Source organism: Heloderma suspectum, chromosome 3 (assembly GCF_057233095.1).
Source record: "Heloderma suspectum isolate Gila_16-S chromosome 3, 16-S_ref, whole genome shotgun sequence".
NCBI classification, from domain to species: domain Eukaryota; kingdom Metazoa; phylum Chordata; class Lepidosauria; order Squamata; family Helodermatidae; genus Heloderma; species Heloderma suspectum.
The window spans coordinates 58,102,153-58,119,438 of record NC_139460.1 but is presented as its reverse complement, the minus strand read 5'-3'; the positions used below and the strand labels follow the sequence as shown (position 1 = coordinate 58,119,438).

The following is a 17,286-nucleotide window of genomic DNA, read 5'->3' as shown; positions in this document are numbered from 1 at the left end:
GGCCACATGTATCTCAGAGTATTCATAAGATCTACTCAACATACTAAAAATTATAACCCTCAAAAGGTCTACATATGCTGACTTCACTTCATCAAAAAGGGCCATGTGAATCACCCCAAAATCAGCAGTTCCACAGTATCATGAAATGATTCGAATTACCAGTGAACACATCCTCACATGTCTATATTAGAAGCGTGTAACCATTTTGAAATTGTTTTCTCAACCATACTTTAATTCAATACATGCATTTCTTCTTCCTCTGTTGAGTAAATTTATAGTGGTGTATAGAAAACAAGAACTATAAATGCTTCCAGACAGCTCATATGTCTCAAACGCTTTGGTATTAATTGAGGGTACACTCCTTTGCATGTTTAGACACAAAAACGTCCTACAAGTTCCAGCATTCCCCAGCCAACCATGCTGGCTGGGGAATGCTGAGAGTTGCAGGATTTTGTGTGTGTCTAACATGCGTAGGATTACACCCTTATGCACTCTGCATTAAGTCTGATATTCGTCATATAGGCAATATTTTCTTTTCTCTGATTACCCTAATCCAAGACAATTAGGTGACCATCCCAATCCTAATGTAAGGACATAAGAAGAACCATGCTGGATCAAAACATCTAGTAGAGCATTCTATTCACATGGTGGCCAACCAGCTGCCTGCGAAAATGCTTACTTGGAAATGTCCCACTGATTTCAATGGAACATAGTTTAAAACAAAGTCAGTCTGATGAGCTAAATTTAGTTGTGACTAGGGATGTACAGATTGTGTAAAAATCCATTCCATCTGTGTTTCACAGATCGCCAGGTAACTTTAGTTCTGTTGTCTGCTCATCAATGGAATTGGGGGGGAGGGGTAGTCTGCAAATTTGTGTGAAATTGCACTTGCAAAAATGTGCATATCTCCCCAAAATGCACCAAACCCCCCCCCCCATGTGCATTTTCATGCTTTAGCATATGGGGAAATGCACATTTTTGGCTTTTTTTTAATGCATATTTTTCCATTACTAAATTTGTATGAAATTTGGAAAAGTTAGAAAGACATTCTGCAAGTCCGCAGAATCTGCCCAACAGGGGAAAAGCCAGTCTGCTTTGGAATCCATGGGTCAGATTCTTAAATATCTGAACTCATTTGATTTCATTGTGGATTTCTCCTACATCCTTAGTTATGACTAAGTTAATTGAAATCAGTGGAAGAAATCACTTTTAATCAACTGTTCTGTTACTTTTAGTGGAACCTGAAAAGAATCTGTTCATTTTAAATGTTTTAATTATGGGATTTTATTTTTTTGTTTGCTGTTCACTGCTCTGAAATCTATGATGTGGAGTAGCATATAAATATTGTGAATAAGATAAATGAACTGAATCAAGGTCAGCATATTCAGACCATTAAAATAAAGTAAGTGGATGCATATGAGAGAAAGGTTCTGCTTGCACCGTCTACTGAATGCGCATGACACAGGGATGAGGCCTGCTGCCACAACTCACACACATTCACTTACCCAGTTTGGATTGTCTGCAAAAGGGCTCATGATTCATTATTCACTTTAACAGGATTAGGTGGGTATATTTAGGATTGCGACCTAAGCTTAACTGGAAATGAAACAATCTCAACTCCTAAAATCTGTTCCTTTACTTCATGCTATTATCTTATAATATGAGAACATGAACAGAAAAGTCATCAAAAGCTGACAGACAATAATTTATTTATGCGATGAGAGAACATAGTATTAAATGGCTTACCTAAATGCAGTAATAACAGATTTCAAGTAATAATTCCCTAAGGCGGAAGACCCATACAATTCTGCAAACTGATAATTAAACAATTAGAAAGCTAAATATAAAGAACAAAAAAATCTGTTAAGTTTTGATGTAAACATATCATCTTTGAAGTGTTATGCAATAAGTCAATTACTTTATTGTTGCTTTACACCTAGCACAAATAATGACTTGTCAGTAACATGGATAAAGAATCACTGACATTTCAACATTAAAAGTTCTATAACGTTTTACAAGGTAGTATAATACTGATTCTGCACCAAGCAGAGGCTGCTGAAAGACAAAAATCAGTATGAATTTACTTAAGATCATTGTCATTTCTGGCTTCTAATCAGGTCATAGGCAACTCATAGCATTCATGCACAAAGCAGCTTTGAGATCCACAATTAATTCAGTTGGAAATGCAAGCTAACAGAGAGATGCTTTGTATTCCAAGTCTTCTGTTAGCACGGACTCAGAAAAGTGTATTGATCTCATAAATAGAGTAAACTTGGGAGAGAAGTGCAAGAAAGCAAGCATTGTTTAGCTGGAAGAAGGTTTAAAAGGCGGTGGGGGGAGCGAGCTTTGCTTTAAATAGAAACTTTGTGAAACGCCCAGAGAGCTTCGGCTATTGGGCGGTATAGAAATAAAATGAAATAAAAATGAATAAATAAATAAACTGATAATGCAAAAATCCACACACGGAAAAAAAAGATAACACTGAGTGATATCTATGTAAAGTAGGAGAAGCTACAACACTGTTTATCTTAGCACCACGTGAAACCAGAGAGCATTCAAATTCAGGATGGCTCAAAGTGTTTTGCAGAGGGGTAGCTGTGTAAGTCTGTTACTGCACACAAGGGGTTTTGTGGCATGGTATTATTATGGCATAAAGTTTTGTGTACTAGAGTCCACTTCATCAGATGCATAAAGGGTTATCCTAAATTGAAGTTAGAGGGAAAGGAATTGCAGAAAGTACAGACAGTGGCAATTATGTTAAAGCTTAAATATTAAAAAGAATACATAAATGTACGTAAAATCATTACAGTGACCATTCACAAAGCAGTGTGCTGATGGTAACACAGATATCCTGTGATGTTTAGTCCCTGAAGCAGAGCATCAAAGAGGCATGCTTGCCCACTAAAAACATAAATAATGGGCCATTTTCAGCCCAAAATTTGCTGTCTGAAATGTCCTGTCTCGTTATGCGTAGTGGTAGGGATAGTGCTGGTAACAGGCTCCCAAAAATGTCTTTAATTTTCATCAAGCTAGCACTCTTCTCCTTTGTACTGATCACTTATATCAAGGAAAGTAAATTCAGTGCAAACAGTATCCCAATTTCTTTCCCCCAATAACACATTGACATTCTAATTCCTCCAAGAGCATATCCCAATTGCAGGAAATATTAAATGAAATGCGAACCTTTATATGTTCCATAGTCAGACTTACATAATTCTGGACTGCTTCAGCTTGCAACAGAAATGTATGTGACTTGGGATGCATTAGGTCACTTGTGTAGGTCAAGTTAGGGATTTCTACACTTCCACCAATATAGATGAAAGAAAATGCAGGAGCTGAAAGAGTGGGATTCTAGATCAGCAAGCAACCAAGAAAGCAAACAAATAAAAGCAATGCTTATCAGTGCTGAAAAGGGATTGCTTAAGAACACATCAGCTTAAGTGTATAATCAGAAATACTGAAAAAATATTTTCCAGTATTAATATACAACATCTGATCAAAATCAGACTTTCATTGCAAACTTCCATAGCCCATTGTATTGTTCACTGCTCAGATATTTTTATGAATGCAGGAGTATGTAGATTTAATAAATACAATAAAGTAAAAAAATACAATATTTCATTAAAACATGATATTGTGGGTGGCAATATTTACTATACACTTTCTATACTATATGCTTTCAGTGAGTGCAAATTAAGTTAAAACTATCACATGAATGTACTTGTTGTCAATACCTGTGGATAATAATCCCTAGAGATCAAGAAGTGCTACACAGGTGTTTTCTTACCTACACAATGCAAATGTTTACTTTCTTACTGTTATTTGTATTTCTGTGTATGTTTTCTAACAATTTCAAAAAGGGTTCAAGACAAATTCTTAACAAATGATCAATGCATCTAATTTTGCAGACTGTGTATATAGTGTAAGATCATCCCCATGTGCGGATCTGAGGTTCTGGGTACAAGCCCCCCCCCTTACACACACACACACACACACACACACTGCAGCACCCTTTTTTATTGTAGCAAGACAGGTCTATTAAAAGAAAGCTAGTTCAGCTCCTAGTTTCCTTTTTACTGGATTTGGCACTAGCTTCTCATAGTACATCAATACAATTTTTTGATAACAATTGTTAACAATGCCTGTGATGAACATTCTACATTACTGAAATTCTGGAAGTCTAAATACCCACCCCTCGTAAAAGTATTAATCTTAATGCTTATCTGCTTGAAAGAAAACAAATGCACCCTTTACATACTTATAGAAATTACACTGCAGTAATTTTGGATAGTGTCACTTACACAATGTAAAGTACAGGACCAACGCAAGTATAGCAACAGTCAAGGAAATCATAGGTAACATTTCTAAAAGACATCTTTTCCAGAAATGCATACTCATTTTTTTGCCCAAAGAATGCTTTAGACATGTAATATCTTTTTGTGAAGTCTTGCTGTGGTGAAGAGACAGACCCTGTTAAGGAATGAAAGGAGACAAGGGAAGAAATCAACAAATCAAATAAAGCAAAATGATTCCGTCTTGTGTTAGTTGACACCAAATTAATTATCGCATTATTTGCGAGCAATTTCCAAATAAGAGTGTGTACGCTAGGAAATGAAATTGCAGTTTCTTACCCATCCAGAATGCAAGTGTGAATCACTAGGAGTAGGGATGCTGTATATAACAGAGAGACGTCTGGAAGGGAAAGACCTCATCATAATGCTTCCTTGGTTTGTTCTGTGCAATTCTAAATATCAAAATCCTAAAAGGATCCTGGACTTCTTTATTAGTAAGATCATTTAAAAAACAAACGTTTCTCTCCCCCTTACGGTTGTCCTTGATTCATCTTTGCTATACAACTGAACAGCCTTCTGAACAGCAGTCTGAGTAGTAGGTGGAAAGGAAAATAAGCCATCCTTGCTGTAACTCTTTCTATTCCAGATACTGGACAGATACGATCAGGTAGCCACCAGCCTCTCCTTGAAAAATGCATGAGAGAATCAAACCTGCAGCTATTCATGTAAAAACTCTAGAAACGTCAGGAAACAGATATTAGTTATGATTTGCATGTGTAAGACAGCACATGGGCTTATTGAAAGCAGGGAGGGGAGGATATAGGTTGGAAAGAGCAACACCAACAATTACTGAGGCAGGCCAAATAAAATCCAAGGTAACTTATTGACCTTTAAAACGCTTAGGTCATGGCAGCAAAACTAATTAAACTAAAAGCAGTGAGGATCAAGGATGCAGAAGGATTTTGTTACAGACTGTTACAGCTAAGGAGCATATTTTAAAAGTCTGAATACCTTTCACACACTTTCTTCTCTCACCTTTACACATCATGGCATTTTGGGACATTTGAACAACACGAGTTTTTAAAAATCAGCTTTTTAGTGATTTCACCCTCACGAACAAGTGAAATCACATCAACGAAGCAGTTAAATTAAAAGCGTGTGTGATGCATATTGTACATCTTGTATGCGTGATGCAAATCTTCTGGAGTTAACAGTTCAGAGTGTGTTTCTACACTTTACCTAGCATGCTCAGTCCTTATTGGTTGAGTTTGGAGGGTTGCTCCCTTAGTTGTGTTGTTTAGCATTTTTAAGATTATTTCGCATTTCTGCAAACCTCAGGGTTTGTATTGGCCTCGTTTTGGCTACAGTCCTGGCAGCAGTCACCTCCTAACTTTGCTGTTAGGAGGAGTGCTATTGAAACTTCATTTAACCTTAATACCAGACAGTCCCGAGCATGAGCTCAATCTTCGAAGTGTGAATTGTTCCTGAAATCCATTAGTGAGAACATGCAGGTTTTGGAGTAGTCATGTAATATGCTTCTGTTAGGATGACTAGGTGTCCTACTTTACAGAGGACAGTCCTCTAATCTGGAGAGCTGGCAGAGGACAGTCCTCTGTTTGAAGGTGTACTCTATTTGATGGGCTGTCAAGTACAAGGGTGGTTTAAAGTTAAAAAAAAAAACACACACATAAGGAGGGAGAGTTAGCAGGGGCCTTGAAGTTGCCCATCAAGCCGACTGAGCAGGCACACAGGTCACTTGGTGACCTATGCACCTATACATATGCACCTATACATCTCAACTATGCACCTGTACATATAAATTTGCATATGTAAATGTTGTTCAGAATTGGTGTCCTCTTTTTTGGTGATGCAGTTCCCCCTTTTTGACCATGCATTAGTGGCCATTTTTGCTCCTGGCAACCAGCTTCCATTGTGAGATGGGCTATTGTACTTTGGGTCTCTTGGAACTTCTAAATTATCAAGGCCTATCCCATTCAAAGTGCATTACAATGTTTTAAGCTTAGTTCACACATGCATGTAAATCACTTGGTTGCTTATCACTGTACCACCAGCATCTGAATGTGTAACCCTTGAAAAGTATTGCATTTGAGGTGACATCAGGTCATATGAATGTTCTTTGTGGCTAGCCCTGTGCAAGTCATCACTTGATGTGTGTATAAACCAATCACTACGCTAAAGTGAATGGAAGTCACCAGATCTGAGCCTAGAACTACAGTATGCTCTCACCCACGTTTTTCTCCAGGATTTATCCTAGGATATTCTGGAAAAGGTTGCCCTCCTATTCAGGTGGTGTTGCTGAATGGGGTTGCACTTCTAAGTTTTGTTCTGGAAAAATATGGTGTTGTAACACAGTGATTAATCTCCCAATCTATTAATTTTTTTAATTGAAATGCAGTCAGAGGGCACTGTAAATTTGATCAGTAGGGGGGCAACTCAGGGGAAATGAATATTTAACCATTTCTTCATGGATTGCTTTTCTAATCAACATTGCCTTCCTCAAGTAATACTTCTCCCCACAAGGGAAAAAATGCAAGTAAGTTGTCTCTCTCCCATCCAAATCACAGGTCAAATTTTCAGCTGCATTTCAGGGGGATAAATTAATCAGATTAATAACAGGTCTCCTGTGTCATGCTTAGCTTGTCCTACTTGATAACTTTTGGGAGACTATGACTGCATAAGAACTTACTCAGCAAGTGAAGCAAGCAAGGAATCCTATTTTTAAGAATGATATTATGGCACCAGGGTTTCCATTTATTTGCTATGTTGAAGCACTTCAAACTTTTGATCAGCTTCCAACCAAGTACAGTTGCCTACATTTTTTCTGACTAATACACACACACACACACACACACACACACACACACAGAGAGAGAGAGAGAGAGAGAGATAGCACACACCCACATACACTCCTTACATATGCTGTATAACTTGTATTTCCATTTTTTCATTAGATTGTGAGCTCTTACCTAGGCTGTAGATGTTCCACAAGCAAACTGGCAATAGACTAAGAATTATAATTACTGAATTTTTTGTTTCTTTAGTGATCTTATATTATTATGTATGTTCTTCTCTTTGATGCCTTAAAAAAAAACTTTATTTCAAAATAAAATAAAATTTCATGCCAAAAAGGGTGGGGGAGAGAGAGCAAGTAACTTCTACACAATGACTGGGTTCAGATAACACACTGCGGCTCATCATGGGTTATTTAACCCATGATGAGCCGCAGCACCCATGGATGCCACATTGCATATCCAACCACCCGCTCTGGGGTTGTCATGTCTTGTGACTCCAGCAAGTGTGAGCTATGCGAGGGTTAAACTAAAACAGACATGGGTTATGTGAGGGTTGCTTAACCCTCACATAACCTATGCTTGCTGGGTTCACATGACACGGCAATCCCCAAGCAGGAGTTGCATATTGAAAATGGTGGCTGCATGCACTCCACATGCACTGCAGCCTCAACATGGCTTAAATAACCCACAGTGGACTGTTGTGTCATGCAAACAAGCCCAGTGACTCTGGCAATGCCTGGACAAACATAATGAGGAACACTGTCTCCTTCAAGTCTGATGCTTGATGTGATGAGCTGGAGTGCCTACATTTAACTAATTTATTTCCTAGTTGTGTGCCAGTTTTCATTTTCCAGGACTGGGCTGGCATTCTAATCCTCAATAAATTTGCCTGTGTTTAGGCATGCCTTTCTAAGGAGCATGTTAAAACTTCTACCTGAGCAATTTACTTCTGAGTAAGCATGTCAGCTTGCCACCTGAAACAGCAGGCTGATGTGCCTACTCACAAGTTGTTGTTTTTTTGTGAATTGTCTTCTGGTGCTCTTTATCCATATATATACAAGTGTAACATAGAAAATTCATGCATATTTTTGTCCCCATTTTCCAAATGTATGCATCAATTGGGCACACTTTTTAAATGTACACACTTCTCCCATTGATTAAAGTGTATCTGTGTATGTTTTTCCAAAGTATGCATTTTTGATGTGCACTTTTCAAATGCACAGATTTTCCAAACACATTTTGTTGTTGTTGCATGAATCACATCACAAGCTTGGACATGTGTATGAACTTTGACCACAGATTGAGTTTGGGTCTATGGTCAGTTCCTGGAGGTGCAAACTAGGTAAATTCTGGTCAAAAATAAACTGAAACAAATTTCTCACATATCCCTTCTCGTTATCTTATAAAATATTTTCTCCATACATTTCATGCAAATAATGATTAAAAATATACCAAGTGTTAAGTATTGAGTATTCTGGTGTCATGTGAGGATGAGGTAGGTAGGATCTTACATTCACCCCCACTCCCAACTAGGCCTCGGTAAAACTCTACTTGTATGTCTTTCACACTGAGCACATGACGATACCATCCATCCATCTCTTCCATCCATTCATACACACTGACAAATGGAGAACACTATCAACAATTTAGTAAACATGGTTTTAATGAGGAAGTTTCAGAGTAGTCTTTGTTTCAAGTGTAATCACTGCTAAATTAAAAAACTGAAGGCATGTATTTGTTTATCCATGTAGCAAAATTTGACACCCTTGTGTATACTCCAGGGAAATTGGGTCTTCCACAACCATAGCCCCAGCTGACAATTCCTATCAAAAACCACTTTCCATCGCCTTTGCTTCGACATGACAGGGGTCCTCCAGAATCTCCCTAAAAAGACATTATTTTAACAAGTCAACATGTTTTGAAGTTTTAAAACATTTCTACTGATACTCTCATTGACAGTATGATCTTCGCTATTTATACTTCTAATGTTGATTTTAAAAAATTGTTCCCAAGCAGTGAATGAAACAATTTAAACTGCAGATTTGAAAAACAAGAAGAAACAAACAAACAAACAACCACTGTACATTCAGGACCAAAGTAGATTTGATGTTAATTGTGTGAATGCAATTAATGCGCATATTTTTGTTACGTTAATAACAAAATAAGCCTCAGGAAAGCCTGAGCAGCATCAGATCCACTGGGGGTGAGGAGGCAGAAGTGAACCTCCCCCGTATCCATGATTATGACAAAAATCCCCTTCCACCTGTATTTTAGGTTGGGTGGGAGGCCCCTCTTGACACCACAGGAGGCTTCCCTCCCAATGCAGATAGCAGTTGGAGCATCGGTTTTTATCAGGATCATGGCTAGGGAGAGGACAATTAAACTCCTCCCCTGCTGTAGTTCCAGTGCTGCTCAGCCTTCTCCATGGCTGCTATCTGCATACCAAAATGCATGCACTTATCTGCAGTCACACAATTAACTTCATCTCTAGGTTGTCCCTAAGATCAGAGTTCCCACTTAGCTCCTGTGTTTATTTTAGTGCTGTGCTGAAAATTTCTCCCACATTTTTTTCAACCATTCTCATTCAATTTGAAATTGCTTTTGAAAAGCAATTCAGTACTGAAGACATTTTGGAGAAATTCTCAAGGGTTGGGTTTGGGTTTCTTGGGCTTACCTTAGGAGGTGGCCAAGGAATGAACACAAGTGCCCTGTTCTTCATTGTACAATCTTCTCTCTGGCAGCCTGTAGCCTCCTCAGCTCCCTCACCTCCCTACACTCCAGTTGAAGCCCAGGGGAAAGCATCATGATCTAATTCCTCCCCTAGGGCTTTTTCAGATTAGGAAGTGCAAGCAGCCTGGGAGGCTAGCTGTGATTAGGTAAGCTCGAAAACACCACCAATTATAGACTGTCCTGAGAATGCGGCAGAACAATGGAAGCCCCTTTCATGGGGGAAGAAAACTTTCTAGAAATTGGAGGATAGATTTTGGCAAAGCACTAACTCCACCTCATCCCTGGAGCCTGACACAACACTGACACAACCTGCATTGTGGTGGATGCAAAATGCGGGCCAGCCTGCCAACACAGTTGATGCTGTTGCAGCATGAATAATCCAAAACCCTTGCCAAAAATGAAAGATGTTGTGTGCTACAAGCTCTGCCACTGGGGCACCCTACCTGCAAGAAACTGTTGAGAATTTCTCCTTCCCCTGGAGAAATTCAGTGAAATTATCTCCCAAATTTCTCTGCCCACAAATAAGGTGGAGAATTTTGAGAGGCTATTTGTGCACAGCTCTAGTTTATTTATTTACATTTTTAATTTGTCCAATTTTCTCTGGGTGGTTTACAAAGCTAAAAGAATAAAAATGCTGTACAAAAAACAAACAGCAATAAACAGCACAGGAAAAATTCAGTGTAAAACCTATAAACGCAGCTGTTAAATCTAAAACTTAAAATCCACGATGCCTGGGATAAAAGTCGTTGCCTGCTGCTGAAAAGATGACAATGTAGTCACCAGGTGAGCCTCCTTGGGGAAGGCATTCCACAACTGAGAAGGCCCTCTTTCTTGTAGCTAGGGCGGTCAGCTGTCCTGATTTACAGAGGACAGTCCTCTATTTTGGAGAGCTGGCATAGGACAGTCCTTTATTTGAAAGTGCCCTCGATTGGATGGGCTGCCCAGTCCATGTCTGGTTTTAGAAGCATAAGAGACATTTAGCATCAACATTTAGCACCTGGACGGCAGACAAAGCAGGCAGGGCTCCCCACTGGCAGGGAGTCACGTAGGTCACATAGTCAGGGTCATATGGTCAGTCTTCTCCACTATGGTGAGATGCATTATATTTCTATTTAAATAACAGTTATTATTTCTAAATTTGCACCTATGCGTATAAATTTGCATATACAAATATTATGCAAATTAATGTCCTCTTTTGTCCTCTTTTTTGGCAATGTGTAAGTGGCCACCCTACTTGTAGCTACCCGCCTAGATACTTTTGGCAGGTGCACCTCTAACAACAACTCAGGAGGCACATCTTCTCAGTACTTTGCATCTTGCTCTACCCTGGGGGAGCCTTGTGTGGCGCAGAGTGGTAGGCGGCAGTATTGCAACCGAAACTCTCCCCATGACCTGAGATCAATCCCAGCGGAAGCTGGGTCTCGGTAAAATGAGTACCCAGCTTGCTGGGGGAAAGGTAGTCACGACTGGGAAAGGCAATGGCAAACCATCCTGTTATAGTCGGCCATGAAAACGCCAGCGTAAGCAGCATCCCTCTAGGGGTCAGTAACGACCCGGTGCTTGCACAGCAGGAACCTTTCCTTTTCCTACCCTGGGGAAAAGGTTCACCTGTAGAAATCAAATTGTAACAGAGCAAATATGGGAACTCTTCCAGAAAACAAAATGCTGATCCTAATTCAGATAAATAATAGCAAAGGGGCAGTGGGGAAGTGCTGCAGACATGCCTTAAAGAAGGTGGCCTGAGAGTGATTAAGGCAGCACAAAACTGAGTGAACAAAAGGATGTTATTTGTCAAGAAGCCACTTAGGCCACTTAAAAGTAATGCTGGGAGACAGATATGGACCATCTGTATCATTTACAAAAAGTAAATGCGTAATTCATAAAGCAGGAGTAAAAAGGGATAATTGTAGCCCTGATGCAACTCATGTTCAGAACTTTCCCCATTGCAGTTGAAATGGCTGGCTGTATCATTTACCTGCAGGGACACAGTCCACAGCCATCGTGAGATGACCATTTCTGGATTTACTATAACCTCTGATTGATTATGGGAGTTACAGTCCTACTCATCTGGAAGGCACCGGCAGTGGTGTAGTGGTGGCGGGTCGCACCGGGGCATCGCTCTGGCACTTTTTCTGAAGCCAGACCCCAGCCGGGTCGCAGTCTGCTAGGGAAGGAGGAGGGAGCAGAGGGAGTGCAGGCGGCTGCCTCTTGGCTGCTGGCCAGACAATGGCAGCGAGCAAGCAAGAGAGGGAGCCTGAGGGAGCTCTGCAGCCCCCTTCACCCCCGCCCTTCTCCTCCTCAGCACTCGGCTTCCCCACCCGTCCCTGCTCTGTGCCTGCCCGCCCCGTGCTGCCCTCGTTTCCTGCAACACCAGCCACCCGCGTTCAGGGCTGCTGCTGCTGCTGCTGGCCACGGCAACAGCAGGAGAGTGGAGGGGGGAGGGAGGCGCTGCCACCATTATTTACTTATGGGGCAGGGCAGGTGGCTGGTTGGTGCCAGTTTTTAGGATTTATCGTACAATCCTATGCATGTTTACTCAGAAGCCAGTCCCACTATGTTCAATGGCCAATTCAGCTTTCTCCCAGGTAAGTGTGCATAGGACTGAAGCCTTAGCTGCCTTCCCAAGATCTCTGTAAATTTAATTTGAAATAAACACCCATTGGATTGCACTGTTAATTCTTGAAACATTAATTTCTACAGTAAGCAGAACTGCCAAATGCAACCTGCTCTGTCAGCTACACTTTTTGGTACAAGTTGGCATGTATCTGGGCAAACAAACCCTGGTGGAGGCAAATCAGTTGGAAACAGAAGCAAATCAGTTGGGGGGAGAGGAGAAAGAAGGTAGCTGTGTGTGTGTGTGTGTGTGTGTTTCAATCCAGCTGGGTGTGTGGACGTTTCTGTTGCGGGACGTAGGGGTGTACGAACCCCACTCACCTGAGTCCGCTGGGGGTCCACGGGGGGGGAGGCGATCTGTTCCTCCCCCCAGAATCCTCCTTGGCCATCTCTGCTCCACAGCGAGTCCGTGGAGCCACCAGCCGGGTCCGTCTGCTGCCGGACCTCCGTCCAGTGCCGGTCTGCAGATGCAAATGGCATAGCAGACGCCGTTTGCATCCCTACTCTTTGGCGTGATAGGCTACGTAAAGATTTACGTGGCCTATTACAGCAAAGAGCTACGCCGGATGCCATTTGCTTCCGCAGACCGGCACCAGATGGCAGCGGATGACCTGGACCCGGCCGGCGGCAGGTAGGATCCGGCCGGCACAAACTTCGTGGGGTGGCGGAGGTGAGTGGTCCGTTCCTCCATGGACTCCAGGGGAGTCCAAGGTGGAATTCTCCGCCATCCCTTGCAGGATGGGAGAGATATAATGAAGGATCTTAGGAGAGGCTAATGGGTAACGTTGGGGCGCTAAGGGGATGTGCAAGGGGGCTGTTTAAATGAGAAGGGATCTGTCCATGAGGGCTGAGTTGAGAGGGTGAAGCTTCCATTGAGTATCATATTTTGAAAGCCTAAAATGTGTGTGAGTGAGTGGGTGGGTGGGTGAAAAAGATTTTAACACCCCTGCATTTTTTTCTCAGACATCCAATTGAAATACCACTGCCTCCCTCTGAGCTGCACTGTTTTTGGAACCCAGTTGAAGGCTGTATATCTTACAAGGTTGTACAATCTCAGAAGGGGGCGTGGTTGTGAGGGGGCGTGGCTGTGACTGTCACAAAGGGACCCTGCATTTCTGAATTTGCCACTGCACTACTGGGCACCAGGTTGGGGAAGGCTGGTAGATGATGCAGATGGGGTTTCCCATGACTGAACGCTCCTCCATGCAAAATAGTAAACATTTAAATCCCAGCACACAGAAAACTAGCATGTCATGGAGAAAGTTAGGCTAGAATCCTTCCCCCTGACATCTAGGCTTTCTATGTGAAGGGTGTTTTTTTTTCATGGATACTCAGAGAACATTCAGTCATGTGAGTCTTTGCCTGCAATCTGAAGTGATATAATCCAAGACACAAGTTTACCACTCCATCTGCCATTTGTGAGAATGAGACTTTATAAACTGGTGACCTACACAGATTCAAAGAAACCTGCCTAGGTTGATAGTGTGTACAGTCTGACATTCTAACTGCAGCCATGTCCTGATGGCAGCAGTGTCACTGGGTTTCTCAGCACAAACCTGAAGTTTGTAAGTGGTAGTTTGTTAACAAACTTCTCTGCAAAAGAAACAACAAATGTGTACAAAAGGGAGAGACAAATACTTACTTTGCAGCTATCTTTTTTCCCAGACATCATCCCAGCACACAGCATGCGGGCTGTGATAAGTCCATATGTTGAATGACATAATGTTTGATCAATAATTCCTACCTCTGCTTTTTGTAGAACTGATGGTGCTTCATCATCTGGAAAACACACACACACACACACACGTGTAAGCTTCATAGGCAAGATTGTAATTTTCTAGTACTTCCTCATCTCTAATTCTAGATTTAGACAATCGTCTTAACAGCAATGCTAACCATTGTTCTTCTCACATCACGGAAGTCCTGCAATGTCTTTACTTGCATTTTATTTGTGCCTGAAATTTAGTTTAGGTTTTCCTGGAAGTACTACCAAACTCTCTGGGACTCTCTTCCAAGAAAATATAACAGTAATACTTAGCATTCGTATCGCACTTCATATGGTTCAAAGCAGTACACACCGGGCTATATTCAGACAGTCATAGTCCAATTAAAATCAATGGAACAAAAGGTAGTAATGACTCATGACTAACTCAAGTCCCATTGATTGCACTGGGTCTACTCTAAGTATAACGAAGTCTAGATCCAACTCATTGTTCAATTAATCCTTACAACGAATCTCTGAGGAAGTGAATATGGCTTATAAAGGATGGCTTATAAAACCAAAATTTAAATACATTTCTTAGCCAGCTTCCAAGATCATAGCCTTCCCAAGGCAGCTTACAGCATAAAAATACATCGTCAACAGATAAATGAGTTAGGATGCAATCCTATGCATGTTTAGGATTGCCTTGGGAATGCTGGGAGCTGTAGGACTTTTTTCTGTCTAAACATGCATAGGATTGCACCCTTAGGGAGCAATCCTATGGCCGCTAGACAGCAACTAGACTGCCATAGGATATGTTGTTTTTCGGGAACCGACTTCAGAGCCTGTGCTCCGAGGTTGGTTCCTGGAGAACCGACCTCCCGCCCGCCCCGCGCTGCCTCGCAGGCAGCACGGAACGGCCCCATGCTCTGTGCTCGGAAGAGGAGCGTGGAGCAGTGAAAACGGGCTTTCCTGGACAGGGAAGGCAGAAATGCTGGTACGACACATCCTTTGTGTTGTTCAGCAGCCTCCTTCCCTACTCTGTGCTCCCACGGCTAGACAGCCTCAATCGGCTGTCTAGCCAAAAAAGCAGGGCAGGAGAAGCACGGAGGGAATGATCCCCTCTGTGCTTCTCCTGCCCTGCTTTGGATAGGCGGTCACCTCCAAGTTCAGAGGCAGCCGCTTATCTTGATAGGATTGCTCCCTTAACCAGCAGCAGTTCACAGGAGTGGATAGAAAGGCTATGGGATGAGTGTAAGGGTGCCGTCGTGCTGGTGCCGTCATGACCCATCATTATGACAGAAAGCATAGGTGGTACAATGCAGTTGCTTGCCGCAATTAGTGCGGAACTGGTTGGGTAGGAACAGAGAGAAAGGACTACAAGACCATTAGAGAGACAGGAAAGCCATTCCAACCATACACACAGCTTTCCGGATAACAAGGTTTCCTAAGGAAACCTTAGGTGGCCCCATATCTGTTTAACCTCCTCCCAAGGGATATATATTTTGCTTCATCAGCACTGGCTTTTAAATGGGCCTTGAAAACCTATCCATTTCAGGCTTCTTTTAGTTGAGATGCCGGGCTAAATATGTAACTATTGAATGTATTACTGCTGGTTTTTAAATTAATTTTATATGGGTGTGCTGATGGTTTGTGAAATGTTCTAAACTTCTGTTTTAAACAACTGTATTTTGCTGGGATATTGTTATTTGGTGTGTGTGCATACATTTTATTTTGTATGTGAGCTGCCTTGAGAGGACTTTGTCCCAAAAGGTGGTGCAGAAATATTTAAAATAAATAGACAGGAATAGGCAGCTCTGCCCTGCTTGCCAGAGTTCAGATGTTGCTTAAGTTGAGCAATACAACCTACTGTTTGTGCTGCTTCAGCTAAACTGGAGGTTTAGGACTGGGGTGCTCCTACCTTGCTTTTAGCAGATTAGTCAGTTAAAAATATATATGCCAAAGTAAGTATGCCATGTTGGTGGGGGGAGAGGGGGGCTTACCTGCTTCTTGCCTCTGTCCCCAGCCTGTTACCCAGCACTTTTCCCCAGTATGTACTCTGTGTGTGGTGGGAGGCACACATATTGGCTGAATTAACCATCTCATTGAGTCAAGCCACGGTGTGCTTAACTGTAGCAGGGCAATGTCATAGTCGTAATTTCTACTGTTATAGTATTCATGGACGATGATTCTCCTCAGCGTAGAGACAAATTTGGCTTTTCCTTGAGTGCGCATTCCCAAATGAGCTGTCCAGATTCTAGGATCTGATAACCTAATCGAAAGCAGATCAACATAACAAATATCCATGACTGAACTACTGGAACATGCCAAGGAAAATTCTGGATTATTATCATTATCATTATTTTAAGACACAGTTGAGGGTTTTTTTTTTAATCAGCTGAAGAAACTAGACAGGAATTGTGGAACAAAGGAAACACATGGCTACTGTCTTCCTTTAAGGCTGCAGTCCTATGCATACTTACTTGGGTGTAAGCCCCACTGAACTCAATGAGACTTCTCAGAATGTAGGCAAAGAATTGTGATGGAACAATACCACTGCAACTGTTTCACATTTAACCTACTGAATTTATATGGTAGTTTCCAGACTAAGTTAGTCCCATTTAAATCAATAGGACACATTAGTCATAACTTAAGTCCTATTGATTTCAATTGGAACTAAATTCAACTAACTTGGATCCAAACCATTACTTTTGCAATAATAATAATAACTACTACTACTACTACTATTATTTGCTATAAAACAAGGTTGGCCATGGAGGAACTCTAATAATTCTTCCAGCTAAACTGTGGGGGTTTTATTCAGTTGTTCAGCAGAACTCACACCCACACAAGGGCTTTCAAAGATTTCCAGGGAAGCCTTGCTTCATTGTTGCCTAGCCAAGTGTGGGTAAGGGGTACTTCTTTTTCTGCGATAGCATCAGTTTTATGGAACTCCCTCTGTCATCAGTTCTGTGCAGCTGCCTGTGTCAGTGGTTCTCAAACTATGGGATGGCACAAGTTATTTGGAGAGGAACATGAAGGAAGTGTCCTACACCAGACAGAAACAGAGGTATTTTCTTCCCAGGAGCAGAAGCTTAGTGTTGCAGCCACCAAACCAGCTATGGTACCTTTGGAA

At 41.6% G+C, this 17,286-nt stretch overlaps 1 protein-coding gene across 1 annotated transcript in view; it reads right to left on the bottom strand.

Annotated features, from left to right (window-relative positions):
- Positions 1 to 8,745: 8,745 nt before the first annotated feature.
- TMPRSS7 (transmembrane serine protease 7) overlaps positions 8,746 to 17,286 on the bottom strand; it is a 52,853-nt gene continuing 44,312 nt past the window's right edge. The window contains exons 17-19 of the mRNA XM_084843380.1: positions 16,154 to 16,422; positions 14,091 to 14,227; positions 8,746 to 8,989 (exon numbers count right to left, since the gene is read on the bottom strand). Coding sequence (XP_084699506.1) covers positions 8,819 to 8,989; positions 14,091 to 14,227; positions 16,154 to 16,422 — 577 coding nt within the window. The 3' untranslated portion in view covers positions 8,746 to 8,818. The remainder of the gene's footprint in view (positions 8,990 to 14,090; positions 14,228 to 16,153; positions 16,423 to 17,286) is intronic.